This window comes from Sapajus apella, unplaced genomic scaffold, assembly GCF_009761245.1.
Source record: "Sapajus apella isolate SASKATOON/1434 unplaced genomic scaffold, GSC_monkey_1.0 scaffold24, whole genome shotgun sequence".
NCBI classification, from domain to species: Eukaryota; Metazoa; Chordata; class Mammalia; order Primates; family Cebidae; genus Sapajus; species Sapajus apella.
The window spans coordinates 22,074,993-22,093,909 of record NW_022436964.1 but is presented as its reverse complement, the minus strand read 5'-3'; the positions used below and the strand labels follow the sequence as shown (position 1 = coordinate 22,093,909).

Sequence of the window (18,917 nt, the reverse complement as noted above, 5' to 3'; positions counted from 1 at the left end):
AGGTTTCAGACTTCTCTGGTAGAATTGACAATTGTTAACATATATTGAATAAAATTTATTACAGGATATTTTCCCCCTTTCTGCAAGATTCTGAAGAACAAATATGTTTTCATGGAGTATTGGTGTTTTTGTGTTTTACTCAGAAAATAAGGCTTGACATTTACTTTGGAATAAATCTAAGAGATTTACTTTAAACATTGTTTTAGGGAAAATGGTATCATCGGAGGCAAGCTGTAAAAGAATTACATAGTACATTGATACGTCTTTTAAATGAATTGCTGCCATGGGAACCAAAGTTAATGAAGGCTTTCCAAAGAAACAGGTAATTAAAACATTATAATGTCTTTTACTTATTTTATGGTCCTTAATTTATGATTTTTGGATGATGTCCTGGAATCATTTAGTAGTTTTTTGTTCATTTGTAATTTGGCAGATATTTTTGAGTGCCCACTGTGTGCAAGCCACTTTCTAAGCCCTTAGAAAATATTGTTGACTAAACAAAACCCCTACTCTGTGACTTACATTCTCATGGAAGAAACACACTCAAGTGTGAGATGGCAAAAAGTGCTGTGAAGAAAAATAAAGCAAGGCAACGGGGGTTAGGAAATGGCTGGTTTGAGCGGGATGAAGGTTACTCTTTAATCAGGGTGTCAGGGAAAGCTTCCGTGATGAGTTGGTGTTTGAACAGAGACCTTAAGGAAATGAGGGAAAGAGTCGTGTGGAGTTCTGAGGGAGAGCAGAGGGAATAGAAGGTACTGAAGGCCTAAAGTTTATAGTGTGTTTGGCATTTAGTAGAGATGCAAAGAGGCAAATGTAACCAGAGCAGAATGAGTGAAGAGAAATGTAACAGGCAAGAGTCAGAGAGGTAAGGAGGAAGGAAGCCAGATCATGTAGATCTTTAAGAACCTGAGTTTTTACAGTGAAATGAGAAGCCATTGAAGGGTTTTAAGCAGGGAAGGGACATGAACTGATGTATGTTTTAGAGCTACCACTGTAACTTGTGTGTTGAGGTAAGTATAATGGGACAAAGATGAGAAAGTAGGAAAACCAGTTACACTGTAGCAGTAATCCATGTTAACTTTGAATTGCTCTTTAAACGTCTAGTTATTGCACTGGCAGTTACTGAATAGACAGTTCAGTATAGGAGTCTGCGTTCGCGGGAGTCTGGACATACAAATTTGGGAGCTGTTGGCATCTTGATTGTATTTAAAGACATAAGGCTGGTAGAAATCACCTAGTATGTGAGCATAGATAGAGAAGAAAAGAAAAATGAGCTAGGTCTTCCAGCATGTAGAAGTGGCCAAGATGAGTAGAACTCAATAGAAGAGACTTTGAAGGGAATGCTTAGTAAAATAGGAAGATAGGGAAGAGAAGTGTTTTGGAAACCAGGTAAAGAAAATGTTTCAAAAAGGAGGGCGCTTATGATGGGTCGAGGAAATGAGAAATAAGAATTTATTATTTAATTTGGCAACATGAGGATCATATTAATGACCTTGGTGAGCTATGTTAGTAGAAAAGTGGGTAAAAGTCTTAGAAGTCTATTCAAGAGAATTAGGGGAGAGAAATGAAAGAGTCCTCTTTCATGGAGTTTTGCTATAAGGTGGAATAGAGAAATGGAGCAGTACCTGAAAAGAAAAGAGGTTAACAGAAGGTGTTTTGTTGTTGTTGTTGTTTTGTTGTTGTTGTTGTTTGTGTTATAGAACAACATGTTTGTATACTGATGGGAATAATCTAGTAGACAAAAAAAATGGTTTCAGGTAAAGGAAGGGACATTTGGTAGATGTTATCCTTGATTAGGTAAGAGGATGCATTTGAATGGAGGTGTTAGCTTAGGTAGGGAGATGGAGAGTAGGACTACACATTAAGGTGAGTTGCAGATGAGGTGTGAGCATGTGAAAGTTCTCTTGATTGCCTCCATTTTTCTTGAAATAAGAAGTAAAGCCATTAACTGAGACCGAGAAGGTGACTGAGAGTGAGAAGGGAGGAGAACTTTATGCTATCCCCACATAGATAATTTTTTTATTCCAATCTTACAGATTGAAAGGGAAATTAATTTTATGATTATGATTTGGTAACCCATTCTAATACCTTTTATAGCCCTCATGTATTTATATAAAATCCTTAATAATTTGAAACATAAATAAATTGAAAGCAATTATTAACTAACATTTGTTGAATATTTATGTGCCGCAGATACTGGGAGGTAAGTACTGTTACTATTCCCATTTGTAATAGGTAAACTGATGCTTAGAAAATTAAGGAATTTTAATGTTTTAAAAATTAAAAGCCTGGTCAACATGGTGAAACTCTGTCTCTACAAAAAATGCAAATATTAGCCAGATATGGTGGTGCACACCTGTGGCCCTAGCTACTTGGGAGGCTGAGGTGGGAGCATTGCTTGATCCTGGGAGGTGGAGGTTACAGTGAGCCAAGATTGTGCCACTGTATTCCAGCCTCAGCGACAAAGTGAGACCCTGTCTCAAAAAACTAAATTAAAATTAAAACTCTTAAAACTAGTAAGTGACAGAATTAGGACTTAAAATCTAATGTGCACAAATAAGAGTGTGTAGCAAAAATAAATTGGAGAACATGGCTGGGCGCGGTGGCTCACACCTGTAATTCCAGCACTTTGGGAGGCCAAGGCGGGCAGATCGTGAGGTCAGGAATTCAAGACCAGCCTGGCCAACATGGTGAAACCCCGTCTCTATTAAAAATACAAACATTAGCCAGGTGTGGTGTTGTGCATCTATAATCCCAGCTACTCAGGAGGTTGAGGCAGGAGAATTGCTTGAACCCGGGTGGCATAGGTTGTGGTGAGCCAAGATCGTGCCACTGCACTCGAGCCTGAGCGACAGAGCAAGACTCCGTCTAGGAAAAAATACATAAATAAATTGGAGAACATATGTTCTTACTTATTTTTTGAATAAACAACACTAAGGGTAAAAGTTGAGGAGAGGGTAGAAAACTTAGTTGAAAACAAAAGGAATAATAAAGGATCAGGGAGATATGGGTTTAAGTTATAGGACCGTAAGCAAGTTGTTTAATCTCTCCAGGCCTTAGTTTCATCATTTGTAAAGTGAACATAACAATACACACATCTCAGAAGACTTTTTGTAAATGGTAGAGCTCTCTGTAGATGTATATATGTGAAATACCTAGGTTAATACCATGTTTCCATCTCTAGTTTCTCAGAAATAAAGCTATTATTATTATTATTTTTTTTTTTTTTTTGAGTCGGAGTTTTGCTCCTCTTGTTACCCAGGCTGGAGTGCAATGGTGCAATCTCGGCTCACCGCAACCTCCGCCTCCTGGGTTCAGGCAATTCTCCTGCCTCAGCCTCCTGAGTAGCTGGGATTACAGGCACGTGCCACCATGCCCAGCTAATTTTTTGTATTTTTAGTAGTAACGGGGTTTCACCATTTTGACCAGGATGGTCTCAATCTCTTGACCTCGTGATCCACCCACCTCGGCCTCCCAAAGTGCTGGGATTACAGGCGTGAGCCACCGCGCCCGGCCGCTATTATGTTTTTATATGAAAAAGGTCTCTGTGAAAGATTACAGCTTTGTTTTTCTAGGCTTAATTATTTAAATAGGTTCTATTAAGACTGAAAGAATTAGGTACAAATTACTCCCAGGATTAAGTGATAGATTTGTTACTGTCTGTATAATAGTCACAAATATAAATACTGTTGCTTAGAATTTCTTGCTTAACTTTTTTAAATGACCTTTTAAGATGTAAGTCAGTAATTTTAAGACTCTCTAATCTGTCAGTGCAGCTAGAAAAAAAATTACTCTTGCCTCATTTAATTGGTCTAACAACAACCTTTATAAAGATAATTAGATGGTAAATTCTGAAATTTGCAAATATATATATATTGTTTTGTTTTATTTTGAGATGGAGCAAGTCTTGCTTTGTTGCCCAGAATGGAGTGCAGTGGTGTGATCTTGGCTCACTGCAACCTCTGGCTTCTGGGTTCAAGCAGTTCTCATGCCTCAGCCTCTCGAGTAGCTGGGATTACAGGTGCCCACCACCACGCCCGCTAATCTTTGTATTTTTAGTAGAGATAGGGCTTCACCATGTTGGCCAGGGTGGTCTCAAACTCCTAGGCTCAAGAGATCCACCTACCTCGGCCTGGGAGTGCTGGGATTACAGGCATGGGCCACCATGCGTGGCCAGATATATATAATTTTTTAAGTTTCGAGTTTCTTATGCCTATACCATATGTTCTGCCCTTTTGAGCATTGGCAAGATGGAGCAGCATCTTAGACACACTTAAGATTAAAGCATAATTTCTAGTGACTTAATTGAAAATATTTCCATATGTAGTTTAAAATGTTAAAAGTTAGTTTCGATTCCAAGAATTTAATACATACTTATTATTTGTTATGTTGGGCATTTTATTTTAGGAGCCGCCTAAAGAAAGACTATGATGATTTCAGAAGACAACCTGATCATGATAAATTTACTAGAGAACTGTGGACTACAGATGAAGGTGAAGGAGATCTTGGAAAAGACTCTCCTACGGGAGAAATCAGTAAGTCTGTAGACTCAGTAGAACCTCTGGATATCCTAGAAAAAGATCACTTTGATTCAGGTAAGCATTAAAACTTCTTTTAAAAATCAACACTAAAGGCACAAAGAGAAATTTTTGTTTGCTGTGAAGGCAAAAGATAATATGGTCAATGAAATATATTGATTGGGGAAATCTGTTATGTTTTTAAGAAGTACTATCCACATCATTGTAAGAAGTTTCTACTAGGCTGGGCAACAGCAAGACCCCATCTCAACTGAAAAATAAATAAAAATTAGCCAGGCATGGTGATTGCATGCCTGTAGTCCCAGCTATTCAGGAGGTAGAGATAGGAGGATCACTTGAGGCCAGGAATTCAAGATTACAGTGAGCTGTGATCACTCCACTGCTCTTTCGACTGGGCAACAGAGCAAAATGCTGTCTCAAAAAAAAAAAAAAAGTTTATTGGAGTCATTATCACATTTCTAAGAGTTTCAGGAGCCAGTGCTTGACTCCAAACCGTTAGGGCAGTGATTGCCCATACAAACTACACATCCTTGATCTGTAATCCCTTTGAAATTGGTTAATGCTCTTCTTTTATTGTTAGTATTTTTGAAGCACTCTATCTGAAATTTACTTTAGAAATAGAATTTGACAAGTTCTTAATATTGTGAAGATTATTTTTTGAGGAATTACCATGGTTGATGGCCTAATGAGACCAGAATGAACACATCATTTTAATAAGGATAAAAGGCTGGATTAGATTACCTGTAATTCATTTCTATTTTTCAGATTATATTATTATCTAAATCTAGTTTAATGACTTTCATTTTTTTATGGAGGTCAATATGAAAGTATGTGGTTAGAAATGCATTAACCTGTTGTTTTCCATCTTTGGCAAATTAAAAGAGTAATATCTTATAAACCTAGTTTAACCGAATATGAACATAAATTTTTTTACTATAAGGATGAACATCAGAAAAAACTGGACAGTTTTTGTCCTTTAGAGTCTCTAGAAATAGAATAGATTGGAGAACTATCTCTCTATGGTATCAGAGTGTTCCTAGCTGAAAAAGAGAACTAGATTCCTTTCCAAATTAAAGTCTGAGCCTTAATTGGTGACTTGAGTATTTCTAATGAAACAATTTTTTGCACTTGCACTGGCAGAAGAGTTAGCAGAATTCTTGACCAAAAATTTTGACCAAAAATAATTTTCTTAGTAACAGGTTATTCTTGGTCATGGTTATGATATCTAGATTATCATATCAAAGATCACCTTATCTTTGTCTTCATATGCTAAGGCTTTTGAATCACCCTGCAGTAGATTTCTTAATACATTGCCAGTTCAAAGGTTGACTTTCTTTTTTACAGTTGATGTTATTATGATTTAGTTGCTGTTTTATATAAACAAAATGCCTGTTTTTATAATTTTCAGATGATATGAAATTATCAGAAATAGATTTTCCTATGGCTAGAAGCAAGCTGTTGAAAAAGGAATTGCCTACAAAAGACTTACCAAGGACGCTGCTTAAAACACTTAAACGACAGTCCAAACAAACTGCTTATGTGGATGACAGCACAAAAGAGCTTTCTCCAAGGAAGAAAGCAAAGTTAAGCACAAATGAGACAACAGTTGAGAATCTAGAAGGTGATGTGCAGATTGACTGTATCAATGAATCAACACATACAGAGCCATCATTTCCAGAGTCATTTGCGTCATTGGATTCAGTACCAGTGTCTACTCTCCAGAAAGGGACCAAACCCATTCAAGCCTTGCTTGCAAAGAATATTGGGAACAAAGTGACCTTAACAAATCAACTGCCACCTTCCACAGGTAGAAATGCTCCTGCTGTGGAAAAGCCAGTTTTATCTCCTCCAGAAGCAAGCCCCATAAAGGCAGCATTGACCTGCCACACCAATACAAAAGGTCCTTTACAAATGGTATACAAAATGCCCTGTGGCCAGTGGTTGCCAATAGATCTTCAGAATAGCTCTGTAAAGATTCAGATGCAACCTGTGGTGGATCCTAAAACAGGAGAAAAAAGCATGCAGCAGATTCTTATTCTGCCTAAGAATTTTGTGATTCAGCATAAAGAAGGAAAAGCAGTTGCAAAAGAAATACCACCACTTCAACAAAAAGATACAGAGCAACATTGTTCGTCTTTCCCACAGACAACACACATAAATTCTTCTTTAGCATCAGTTTTTGTCAACTCACCCGGAACTGTTTCTACCCAACTACCAAATACAGTTTTCAACAAAACAGTTACACCTTTATCAAATGTAAGTAGCGCTAAACCACAGCCTATGTCGCCTGCAACCCCTGTAAGTAACTTATTAACACCACCAGTTAAGACTAACCAGAGTGAGGCAGGAAAAGTCAAGAATGCAGTTTCAGCAGCCACATTCTCCTTGCCCAGTGCTTCACCCACCATTTCCTCCACAGGTCAGCCTCTGTTATCAACAACACGAAATGGGTCTACAAATCCTGGTAGTTCCTTCAGTTGTTTTGCACAACAGACAGATTGTTCTGAAACAAAGCAAGAGCTGAAAACTGTGTGCATAAGAGATTCACAGTCAATTCTGGTTAGGACACGAGGTGGGAACACTGGAGTTGTAAAAGTACAGACCAATCCAGATCAAAATTCACCCAGTACTGTATCTTCAAGTTCAGTTTTCACTTTTGCTCCTCAGCTTCAGGCATTTCTGGTGCCAAAATCAACAACTTCTTCCTCTGCTTTTTCACCTGTACCTGGAACAACTACTATATCTAGTCTTTCACCTTTCAGCCAAACACCAACTTCTGTTTCCCTTCCAACTAGCTTTACTCCATCCATGGGAAAAAATCTCAAACTTACTGGCAGTGGTAATTTGGGCCACATGATAGATAAAACTTCACACATGCCCTCTTCTCCCTTGAAGTCCTCTATTTCTCCTAGCAGTCTACTACCATCAACAACAAGTAGTTCAGTAAGTGTAATTAGCATATCAACAGCAAATTTTGGACAAAACAATGCAAATGTTATCCATACTCCAACTAAGCAGCAGCAAGTAGATTATATCACAAAAAGTTACCCTGTTACAAGGTCAGAAGCAACAGCAACAACAAATGGAGATGTAATCAGTGGGACTTCAGTTCAGAAACTTATGCTGGTATCAGCTCCATCTGTTCTTCCTTCTGGCAGTGGAACTGCAATTAATATGACACCTGCACTGACATCTACAGGTGTTTCTGCCCAGAAACTGGTTTTTATTAATGCCCCAGTTCCCAGTGGTACATCAACGCCAACTCTTGTTGCAGAATCATTAAAACAAACTCTTCCTCCTCCATTGAATAAAGCATATGTTAAAACTCCAGAGCAACCCCAAATAGTGCTGATTCCATCTACAGTGGGCACACCAATAAAAATAAATTCATCACCAGCTGTGTCTCAGATAAAAGATGTGAAAATTGGACTAAACATAGGTCAAGCAATTGTAAATACTTCAGGCACTGTGCCAGCTATCCCATCAATTAACATATTGCAAAATGTAACCCCAAAGGGAGAAGACAAAAGTAGCAAGGGCTATATTTTGCCACTGTCAACAAGTGGTAATTCAGTTCCAGTAAGCTCAAATTTTGTGACTCAGAATATTACCCCTGTTAATGAATCAGTGGTTTCTGCAGCAAGAGCAGTAAACATGTTTTCAGTAACTGGAGCAAATTTATCTCTGGGTTCCCTTTCAGTGACCTCAGCCTCTCCGTCAGCTGGTACACGACCTCCTGTTTTAGTCAGTGGAAATGATACCTCTTCAAGAATTATGCCTATTTTGTCAAATAAACTTTGCTCGTCAAATCTCGGAAAAACTGTTGCTATATCAACTGTGAAAACAGGACACCTTGCGTCATCTGTTCTGATTTCAACTACACAACCAACAATGTCTCCTAAATGTTTAACATCAGCTTTGCAAATTCCTATTACAGTTGCCTTACCTACACCTGTGACTACATCCCCTAAAATAATAAACACAGTTCCATATTCGGCAACAGTACCAGGAGCCACACGTTCTGTATCTCTTTCCAAAAGACAATCTCGGACTTCGCTCCAGTTTCAGCCACCAGGGATTTCAACTACAGTGCCAACAAATGTAAACACAAATCAATCTCAAGCTGAATTGTCATCCTTTTCACCAAGTCCAGGTAAAATAATTAATATTTCCAATTTTGCTTCTCTGCCAAACCAGCAAGCTTTAGTAAAATCCCCAAGTTACAGTTCTGCTCCAGGTAGTGCTACCGTTCACACTGCTATGGCACCATCCACTGTAACTAGTCTAGTCGGGAGTCAGTTCAGTGAACCTTGTATTCAGCAAAAAATAGTCATCAACACTAGTACCCCTTTGGCACCTGGCACTCAGATTATGATTAACGGAACCCGGTTTATTGTTCCACCACAAGGTCTTGGAGTTGGCAGCCATGTTCTCCTTATATCTACTAATCCAAAATATGGAGCCCCCTTAGTTCTTAACAGCGGCCAAGGCATTCAGACTACACCAATAGATAACTCTGCCCAGAAGATCACACTAGCATCAAATAATTCTTTAAGTGGGCAACCTCTACAACATCCTCTAAGAAGCCCTACAAAATTTTTAAACTCTTTTGGGAATGCAAGTTCTATACCTACAGTACATACATCACCACAAATCATAAACACAACTGCAAAAGTTCCTGTTCCACCTCCTGCACCAACAGTATCACTGACTTCAGTAATTAAGTCTCCTCCAGCTACTCTTTTAGCTAAGACATCTTTGGTTTCTGCCATTTGCTCCAGTAATCCTCCACTGCCAAGTAGCACTTCAGTGTTTCATTTGGACACACCTGTCAAAAAATTGTTGGTTAGCCCAGAAGGAGCCATTTTGAATACCATCAATACTCCAGCATCTAAGGTGTCTTCACTCTCTTCATCTCTCTCTCAGATTGTTGTATCTGCCAGTCGAAATCCTGCGTCTGTCTTCCCTGCTTTTCAGTCATCTGGCTTGGAGAAGCCTGACACAGCTGCATCTTGAATTTAGACTAAAAGAGCCAGTTACTAAATAATGGGGCATTGTTTTGACTCCCAGAAAATTTTAAATGTTTATTATATTGTTGAAGGCTTACTATACTTAGCTGTGTGTGTGTGTTTTAATGTATCTTTTCATTAGCTTGCAACAAGGCTTTGTTTTCTTGGGGAGGAAAAAAATCTGTTCCATTTTACTTACTGGTCTGAGGAGGTTTTCAAGGTTCTGTGTTTAAAGTCAGGATTTACCTGTCTGTAGAACATAAATTGAACAAAGTTTGACTAGTTTAGAGTAAGCTAGCCTTTTGCACATTTACATTGACATGTTTCTTCTTGAATTTGGACTGTTGCAGCATATCTATGATATGGTATTCTGTGTCATTAGTGAAATCTTATTTTTGTTTCTGTAAAATATATATAGATATATATATATATATGTATTTATGCATTGTGAAAAATGCAGTCCATGATGTAAAATTGTACATATTCCAAAATCCCTAACAACCTGTACTAAATATATGTACAAAGAACTATGTTGTCTTATTTATGTTTTGTTTACATAATGTATAGTTTTTTAAGTATTTTAGTAATTTTGGACCAGTGAACTGTTAGCACCAATGCAGAAGAATCTGCATGTAATAAACTGAGTTGCTGTATTTCTTTGTTTGAATACCATTTTTAACGTGTGTTCTTGTTCCATTGAAAGAATACAGGATGTAAACGAAGACAGTCCTTTAGAAGAAAGAATAAAGGCTGTGAAATTTGAATTAATAAGAGCTAGCATTTGTACATGGCTTTCCAGCTTATACCTAATACCTTCACTTAAATCTTGTAAGTTTCCAGAAAATGCCTTTTTTTTTTTTTTTTTTTTTAAAGACAGGGTCTCACCTATTGCGAGGCTGGAGTGCAGTGGTGTAATCTCGGCTCACTGCAGCCTCCACCTCCTGTGCTCAAGCCATCCCCCACTTCAGCCTCCCAAGTATTAGGTCGGCATAAAAGTAATTGCAACTTCTGCCATCAGTGGAATTACTTTCCCATTAAAATGGCAAAAAACACAATTACTTTCACACTTACCTAACAGCTGGGACTACTGGTATGGGCCACCACACCCAACTAATTTCTTAATTTTTTTGTAGAGACGGTTTCACCATGTTGCACAGGTTGGTCTTGAATTCCTGGGCTCAAGAGATGCACCTACCTCAGCTTCCCAAAGTGCTGGGATTACAGGCATGAGCCACCACTCCCGAGAATATGTCTCATTTTAAATAAAAGGTAGCTTATATATTTGTTGGATTTTGATATCCATTATCTTGAGCTACTGAACTGTATACTCATCTTTCCATTTATAATAACATCGTTAAGCTTCATCACATGAAGTTATCATTGGGGGTTGAAAATGATACAGAAGTGTAGGGCTAAAGATTTCTTTTGAGACTACATCAATGTGGAGAGGGTAGTGAGAATATTCCTGCAAAATAACTAAAGGCTCTTGAAAACTGCTACTTATGCTCTAAGATGGTACTTTTGCTAGTCATGTCAGTGCTCTACTGAGTCACTCTCCCCCCATTTCTTTCAGTTAAGAAAGCCTTTGGGAAGTGGGTGATGTTTGAAGTACATTGCATTGCACATAGATGGTGCTTAATGAATGAATATATTTACCTACTCAGCTTTTAAAACAAAATGACCCAAAACTGTTCACCTTTTGTCAAGAATTTTCTAAGTCACTTTAAGAAACTAATATACTGAATTACCTATGGTCCAACTTTAATCCCAGTGAAGGACCTAAACTAATTAAAAATTAAATCTTTTCAGGTTGTTTTTTTATTTTTTTATTTTCTTATTTTTTAGAGACAGGATCTTCCTCTATTGTCCAGGCTCAAGTGCAGTGGTGCCATCTCAGCTCACTGCAACCTCAGCCTCCCGGGTTCAAGCTTTTCTCCCACCTCAGCCTCCTGAGTAGCTGGGATTACAGGTGTGTGCCACCACAACCCACCTAATTTTTGTATTTTTAGTAGAGATGGGGTTTCACCATATTGGTCAGGCTGGTCTCGAACTCCTGACCTCAGGTAATCACCCACCTTGGGCTCCCAAAGTGCTGGGATTACAGGCGTGAGCCACTGCCCCCAGCCACTCAATCTCTCCTGACTCCTAAATCTGAATTCCTAATATGACCTTCAAAGCTCTGTGTGATCTGCTGAACCTTCATAGTGAAGTCCCCACCTACTATTTAAAAGGCTCTTCAGTCTGTTCTTGGCTACAGCTGCACTTAAACCTAATCTCCCTCTTGTTCACCATACTGTTAATTTTCTTTTAGCTTCTAGAAAATTCAAGATACTTCAAGGTCTTCCCAGATGTCCTCTTTGACCTAATGTTTCATTACAGGTCCTTAATATGATCTGTGTAACTCCCTTTCCTTGTCATAGCCTAGCCAGCATCATTGTATTGTGCAGTCACTCAGACAGAATAGCACTTCTTCAAAACTATAGTTACTTCTTCGAAATTATTTAATTTCAGGAACCTTATCAATCATCATTATCGCCGCAGTACCTGGCACATTGTATTCAATGTATATTTGTTGAGCGAGTAACAAATCTAGATAATCTCTTATTTAAGGTCTAGTTTACTTTTTTAAATGAATACTCCATTTTTTAAACTAGAAATTTGATTAAGTTAATGGATTTATATCTTCAAAAACCCAAATTCCTTGGTCTCCAGTTTTGGAGGTCATGTGGATTTCTTAGATCTTGGCTAGAATACAAAGTTAAATCCCTGAATTCATTGTGTTTAGTGTTACTAAGGGTTCTTTAAAGGACGTCTATAAAGGCATACATGAAAAGGAAGAAACGTCACCAGAGTGCCACCTGAAAAGATTCATGGTACTGGAGGGGTTGTGTTTTTATACTTAGTATAGGATTAGGCCATTTGGATATCTGCATTCTGTATCACCTAAAGTATTAAGTTAAAACATGCTGAAATAGCCTGTCTCCTTCTGGTGTTAGTGCTTCCCTTTCCTCTAATTTCCGATTGTTTTTCCTGCCCCTACAAAAAGTTTTTCCTTTGTGATTAGTTACATATGTGTGTGTGTGTGTGTATATATATATATATATATATACACATGCACATGTACATGTATAATAAGTAGCTGTTTAAAGTTTTGCTCACATCCCAAGTCTCCAATTTTATTGGTGTATTATTTTATTGGTGTATTTAATTAATTGAAATTATTGTTAAAGTAGTGATAGGTATAATATGTACACTAAAATCAATAAAAATGTTTGCTTGATCCAGTAGATCAACTTAAATTTAAAATTTTTTTAACATTGAAAGCTTGAGAAATTGGCATATTCTGAAAGTGATGTCAGAAATTTCATAGGGATTTTAGGCAAAATTACTAAAACTTAGAAATGATAAACAGTTTATCTGAAGTCATTCCAGAAGTAGTTTTGCAATCACCTGAGCATGAAGGCTTGGTACTATAATGCTGTCATCTGCCCCAGTTATTCTTACACATTTATTCAACAAGCATTTACTATGCACAGTATGGTGCTTGATGCTTAGAAAAGTTGAAGGGAATGGCATAGTTTAGAAGGTTCTTATACCTTGAAGAGAAAATGTGAGAAACATATAGTTAAAAAGTAATGTATTAAGCAGTACTAGAGTTATCAAATGGTGTATGTAATCATCTTACTTACTTTAAGAATGATGTATGTAAAACATTCTTAAAGTAGTTATCAGACGAATTCAAGCCATCTACCAGAGTTGTAAATTTATTCTACACATTTATTGAGAACCATACAATTAATGTAGAAGATGTTGCAGAAACGTTATAGATAAGAGCCCATCCTGTCCTCAATACAAAAAATAGTAAAAGGATATAACAATAAGAGGAATAAAGAACTATGAGAGTTTAGCAGGGAGGTTCCAGAGGTTTCATGTAAGAGGTGGCATTTGTGCTATGACTGCAAGTACGTGTAGAACTGGGCCTGCAAAAACTCAGTCTCAGAAAAGCACAAGGAGCATTTAGGGAACACAGCAGTTGAATTTGAATATAATGCTAAAGGTTAAGAGGACCCATAGGGAATGATTAGAAAAATAGGTTGGGCTAGCTGATAGAGGACTGAAAAATATTCTGAAAGTATATGGGGGAGCTACTGAAGCTTTTGAAGCAAAGGTAACAGTGAAACATAAGATGAGGACAATTAAATCATCTTGCAGGATGGCTGTGAGGATTAGATGAGATAATTTATGTAAAGTACTTGGCCCAATGCCTACCACATAGTAAATACTTAAATTGTAGCTGCCATCATTCACCTAACTAAAGACAGAAAGACCAGTCAGGATATTAGGTGGGCCAGGCAAGTGGTGTAAAGACCTGATATTTGGCATAATCAGGTATCTAGTAATACTAGAGATGAGACAGACTGTTGAGATTGAGAAGCATAAAGAAAAATATTTTTTAAGGGAAAGGTTTTGACTGCACTGCATAAAATTTAGAAACATTTAAACAGCAAAGATGTCATAAACAGTGTTACCTCCCCTAGTGTTAAACTAATAAAAATACTAATAGATGTAGTTAGGGATATTTTTGTTTTGTTGTTTTGTTTTTTTGTTTGTTGGGTTTGGTTGAAGTAAACAATATTTACCTCAATAAATTTATTAAACCTAAATTTATTGCGGTAAATATTGTTATTCACATTTCTTATAACAGTTCATAGCATATATAAATGGCCTTTATTGATTTGTGTCTCGCCATAATCATACAAAATTCATATGGTTTACATAACAGTGAACCACTTAGTTCAACCTAAATATGGTACTTAAATGGATCTAATTCTGAGAGTCAAATGAAATGGTCTAATAGTCAATAATTTTATTAAAATGATCTAGATTTTTAAAACACCATCTTAGGAATTGTAATTCTTTCAAGCTTGAATTTCAGCAAATGTAGCATCAACTAAGAAAAAACAATAAAAAGAAATTAAATTATTAAGTAAAGAAAACACAGTCGGATGTCCTCCAGTATATATTTATGGTTGCTGTAAACCTGAATCAAACCTAATGACCCAAATGCCTAAGCCCTTAGAGTTTAACCTCCCTTCCTCACAGACCTGATGATGCATGGAATCCTCCCCACCTGGAACAGCAGGAACCAGTTGGGAAAACCTGAAATGTAAACTGCTTTAGCCAATTTTGTCTGTTGTGATAATTTTCTTTTCTTAGCTTAGTGTGCCAAGCTGCCATCTAACTTTCTTGAGCATTTTTTATATGGGAAATGATTAAGTTTTGATAGTAGAAAGTGCTTTTTTGAGACAGAGTTTCGCTCTTGTTGCCCAGGCTGGAGTGCAATGGCTTTTTTTCCCTCCTTAAAGTATGCCTGCTCTTTACTATAAAAACAACCAGAGAAACTATATCAGAATCTTGCAGGGAAATGGATAGAGACTTCAGCCTTGTCTGAAGCATCAGTCACCACCACTGAGGGGTGCGCAGGAGGGGGATCCCCAGGTTTGTTAAAACAGTGCTTTCTAACTTTGCTCATCACACAAATGAAAGTACTATTGTGCAATAGCACAATCTCGGCTCCCTGTAATCTCCACCTCCCAGGTGCAAGCAATTCTCCTGCCTCAGCCTCCTCCTGAGTAGCTGGGCTTACAGGCATGCGCCACCACGCCCAGTTAATTTTGTATTTTAGTAGAGGTGGGGTTTCTCCATGTTGGTCAGGCTAGTCTCAAACTCCCAACCTCAGGTGATCTGCCTGCCTCGGCCTCCCAGAGTGGTGGGATTACAGGCGTGAGCCACCAAACCTGGTCCCTTAAAGTGCTTCTAAGACTCTCGAGGCCGTCTTCCCATAGGCGTCATGCTTCAGATGTTACACAGCGGATGTTTTCGTACAAACTACACTTTTAGACTACAGAGATGCTTATTCAGGTGGGAGACCACTTCTTTGAACTGTAAGTGATTCATGTGATTTTCTTTTAAATTGTTTTTGTTTTTCTCCTTCAAGCCTTTTTAAGGAAACATTTAACAGCATCAATGTATTTCTTCAAATTGTTTTTTGATCTATAGCCTAGAAGTTCTCAATTTTCTGATTTGCCTTTGTCAAATTTCAAGTTGCCATCACCCATGTAATTTTCCCTAAAGACAGGCAGTGTATCACCTTCCATATGGTTTGAGAGATTTTAAAGGTCACTGTTTATCATTTACAACCTCTTTATGTTTTCAGCATAAATTTTCAGTTGTCAAGCATTTTTTTTTCTCCATTTCTCACACTTTTTCTTCCATTTCACTGCTTCTTGCGATAGCACTTTTAGGTTGTCCTAAAAATGAGTGTTTTCATTCAAACAATCTATGACTAGTTCTTTGAGACACTTTAAAGATGTTTTTGGCAGTGGTTACTTGAGATTGTAGGATTTTGATGCATCTTCAAGTGACTGTTCAACCATGAAAAGAAAGTTTAGAGACTTCTTTCTGTTCTTTTTTGGAGAAGGTCTGCAATATTCGCAAGTGACAAGTAAACCTGTCCACATATTTACTAAATGCTAAACTTAACATTTGTAACTTCAGAGGACTTGTCTGCACCGGAGATAACTTGAAGGCTTCATTGATTTGTATAATCAGTCTAAATTTTCACTGACTTTAAGCTGGGTAGAAAATCTTTTGGCTAGCTCTTTTTCCCTCCTTAAAGTATGCCTGCTCTTTACTATAAAAACAACCAGAGAAACTATATCAGAATCTTGCAGGGAAATGGATAGAGACTTCAGCCTTGTCTGAAGCATCAGTCACCACCACTGAGGGCTGCACAGGAGGGGGATCCCCAGGTTTGTTAAAACAGTGCTCTCTAACTTTGCTCACCACACAAATAAAAGTACTATTATTTGTACAGTGAATCTGGGCAAGTGGAAAATGCTAATTGCAGTGAGAGGAGACCAGTTATGAGCTCCTGTCACTGTAGTCCCTAACTGCAGGAAGCTTAGGGGATCAAAGTAATGCCATGCCATTACCCATTCTAGGCCCACAGGTGTGTCAGGGCATAAAGGAAGGGCGCACTGCAGTATAGGACTCCTGTGCCCATGCTTATGGGTGAGGCTCATTTTCCTGAGTTCAGGTTTCCTTCAGCAGCAGGGAAGCCTCATCCTATCTAACTACAAAGGTCACAGGGTCTCCCTTTCCTGAAAGCTCCTCTCCTCATTTGTGTTTAGTCAGCCCAAGCTGCTAGACAACACTGAAGGGTCTCAACAAATATATAAAGTAACAGCCCTGGATTTCAGTATCAAAACAAAGTGGCAATATCTTAATATTTCATGAATTTTCTTCAAGGCCACTTTTTCCCCCCACTTAATCCAATTGTTCTTAGATGAGGTAGATTCTCCTTCAGTGGTGACGTGGTAGAAGTCCTAGCTAAAGCAATCAGACAAGAGAAAGAAAGGGCATCCAAATTAGGAAGAAAGAAGTCAAAATTATTCTTATTTGCTGATGATATGATGTTATAGTTGGAAAGACCTAAAGACTCCACCAAAAAACTATTCAAAGTGATAAATTCAGTAAAGTTACAGGGTACAAAATCAACATTTAAAAATTAATACGGCTGGGTGTGGGTGGCTCACGCCTGTAATCCCAGCTCTTTGGGAAGCTGAGGTGGGAGGATCATGAGGTCAGGAGATCAAGACCATCCTGGCCAACATGGTGAAACCCTGTCTCTACTAAAAATACAAAATTAGCTGGGCGTGGTGGCATGCACCTGTAATCCCAGATACTTGGGAGGCTGAGGCAGGAGAATAGCTTGAACCAGGGAGTCGGAGGTTGCAGTGAGCTGAGATCATGCCACTGCACTCCAGCCTGGTGACAGAGCAAGACTCCATCTCAAAAAACAAAAACAAAAAAATCATTTATGTATGTCAACAGGGAACAATCTGAGAAATCAAGAAAGTAATCCCATTTACAATAGCTGCAAATAAAATACCTAGGAATTAACTAAAGAAGTGAAAGAGCTCTACAATGAAAACTAAACACTCAAGAAAGAAATCAAAGAGAACACACACACAAAAAAAGGTATTCCATGTTTATGGATTGAAAGAATCAATATTGGTAAAATGTCCATGCTACCCAAAGCAATCTGCAGATTCAGTGCAATCCCTATCAAAATAACAATGACATTCTTCATAGAAATAGAAAAAAAAATCCTAAAATATATATTGAATCACAAAGACTCAGAATAGCCAAAGACCTACAATAGCCCACAGAAGTCCTAGAGGCTGGACATAGTGGCTCATGCCTGTAATCCCTGAACTTTGGGAAGCCAAAGTGGGCAGATCACTTGAGGTCAGGAGTTTGAGACTGGTCTGACCAACATGGTGAAACCCCATGTCTACTAAAAATACAAAAATGAGCTGGGCATGGGGGCGCACTTCCGTAATCTTAGTTACTTGGAGGGCTGAGGCACAAGAATAGCTTGAACCTGGGAGGCAGAGGTTGCAGTGAGCTGAGAATGTGCCACTGCACTCCACCTGGGAAACAGAGAAAGGCTTTCTAAAAAAAAAAAAAAAAAAAAAAAACAACTAGCCATCCTAAGCAAAAAGAATAAAACTGGAAAGATCACATTACCTGACTTCAAATTATATTACAGAATTATAGTAACCAAAACATTGTGGTACTGGCATTAAAAAAAAAAAAAAGACACATAGACCAATGAAACAAAATAGAGAACTCAGAAACAAATCCACATATTACAGTGAACTAATTTTCAACAAAGGTGCCAAGAACATACATTGGGAAATGAACAGTCTCTTCAAAAAATGGTGCTGGAAAAACTGGATACCTATATGCGGAAGAATGAAACAAGACCCCTATCTGTTGCCATATACAAAAATCAAGTAAAAATGGATTAAAGACTTAAATCTAAGACCTTGAATTATTAAACTGCTAAAAGAAAACATTGGAGAAACTCTCTAGGACATTGGAGTGAGCAAAGATTTCTTGAGTAATACTCCACAAAGCACAGGCATCCAAAGCCAAAATGGACAAATAGGATCACATAAAGTTAAGAAGCTACTGCACAGCAAAGGAAACAATCAACAAAGTGAAGAGACAACCCATGGAGTGGGAGAAAATATCTGCAAACTACCCATCTGAGAAGGGGTTAATAACCAGAATATGTAAGGAGCTCAGTGGTGATGTAATGACCCATACTCCTTATATCGTGTGACCTTCCATCCTTAGCATGTAGCTCCCAGGGTTGCCCTGCAGTTGGACTCCAATCAAGGAGTCATCTTCAGAGGTGTGGCTGCCTCTGTGAAGGAGCGAGTACGTCTTTCTGAATCTGGCACCTTCTATTCCTTTCAAAAATGTCTCATTTTTCTAATTTCTTTCTGGCAAACTC

The 18,917-nt window shown here is 38.0% G+C and overlaps 1 protein-coding gene across 3 annotated transcripts in view; it reads left to right on the top strand.

Annotated features, from left to right (window-relative positions):
- Window positions 1-10,200, top strand: part of KIAA2026 (KIAA2026 ortholog) — an 83,279-nt gene extending 73,079 nt beyond the window's left edge. For all 3 annotated transcript variants that reach the window (XM_032291081.1, XM_032291080.1, XM_032291082.1), the window contains 3 exons: window positions 207-322; window positions 4,408-4,595; window positions 5,947-10,200. In XM_032291081.1, coding sequence (XP_032146972.1) covers window positions 207-322; window positions 4,408-4,595; window positions 5,947-9,554 — 3,912 coding nt within the window. In that variant the 3' untranslated portion in view covers window positions 9,555-10,200. The remainder of the gene's footprint in view (window positions 1-206; window positions 323-4,407; window positions 4,596-5,946) is intronic.
- The last annotated feature ends 8,717 nt before the right edge of the window (window positions 10,201-18,917 follow it).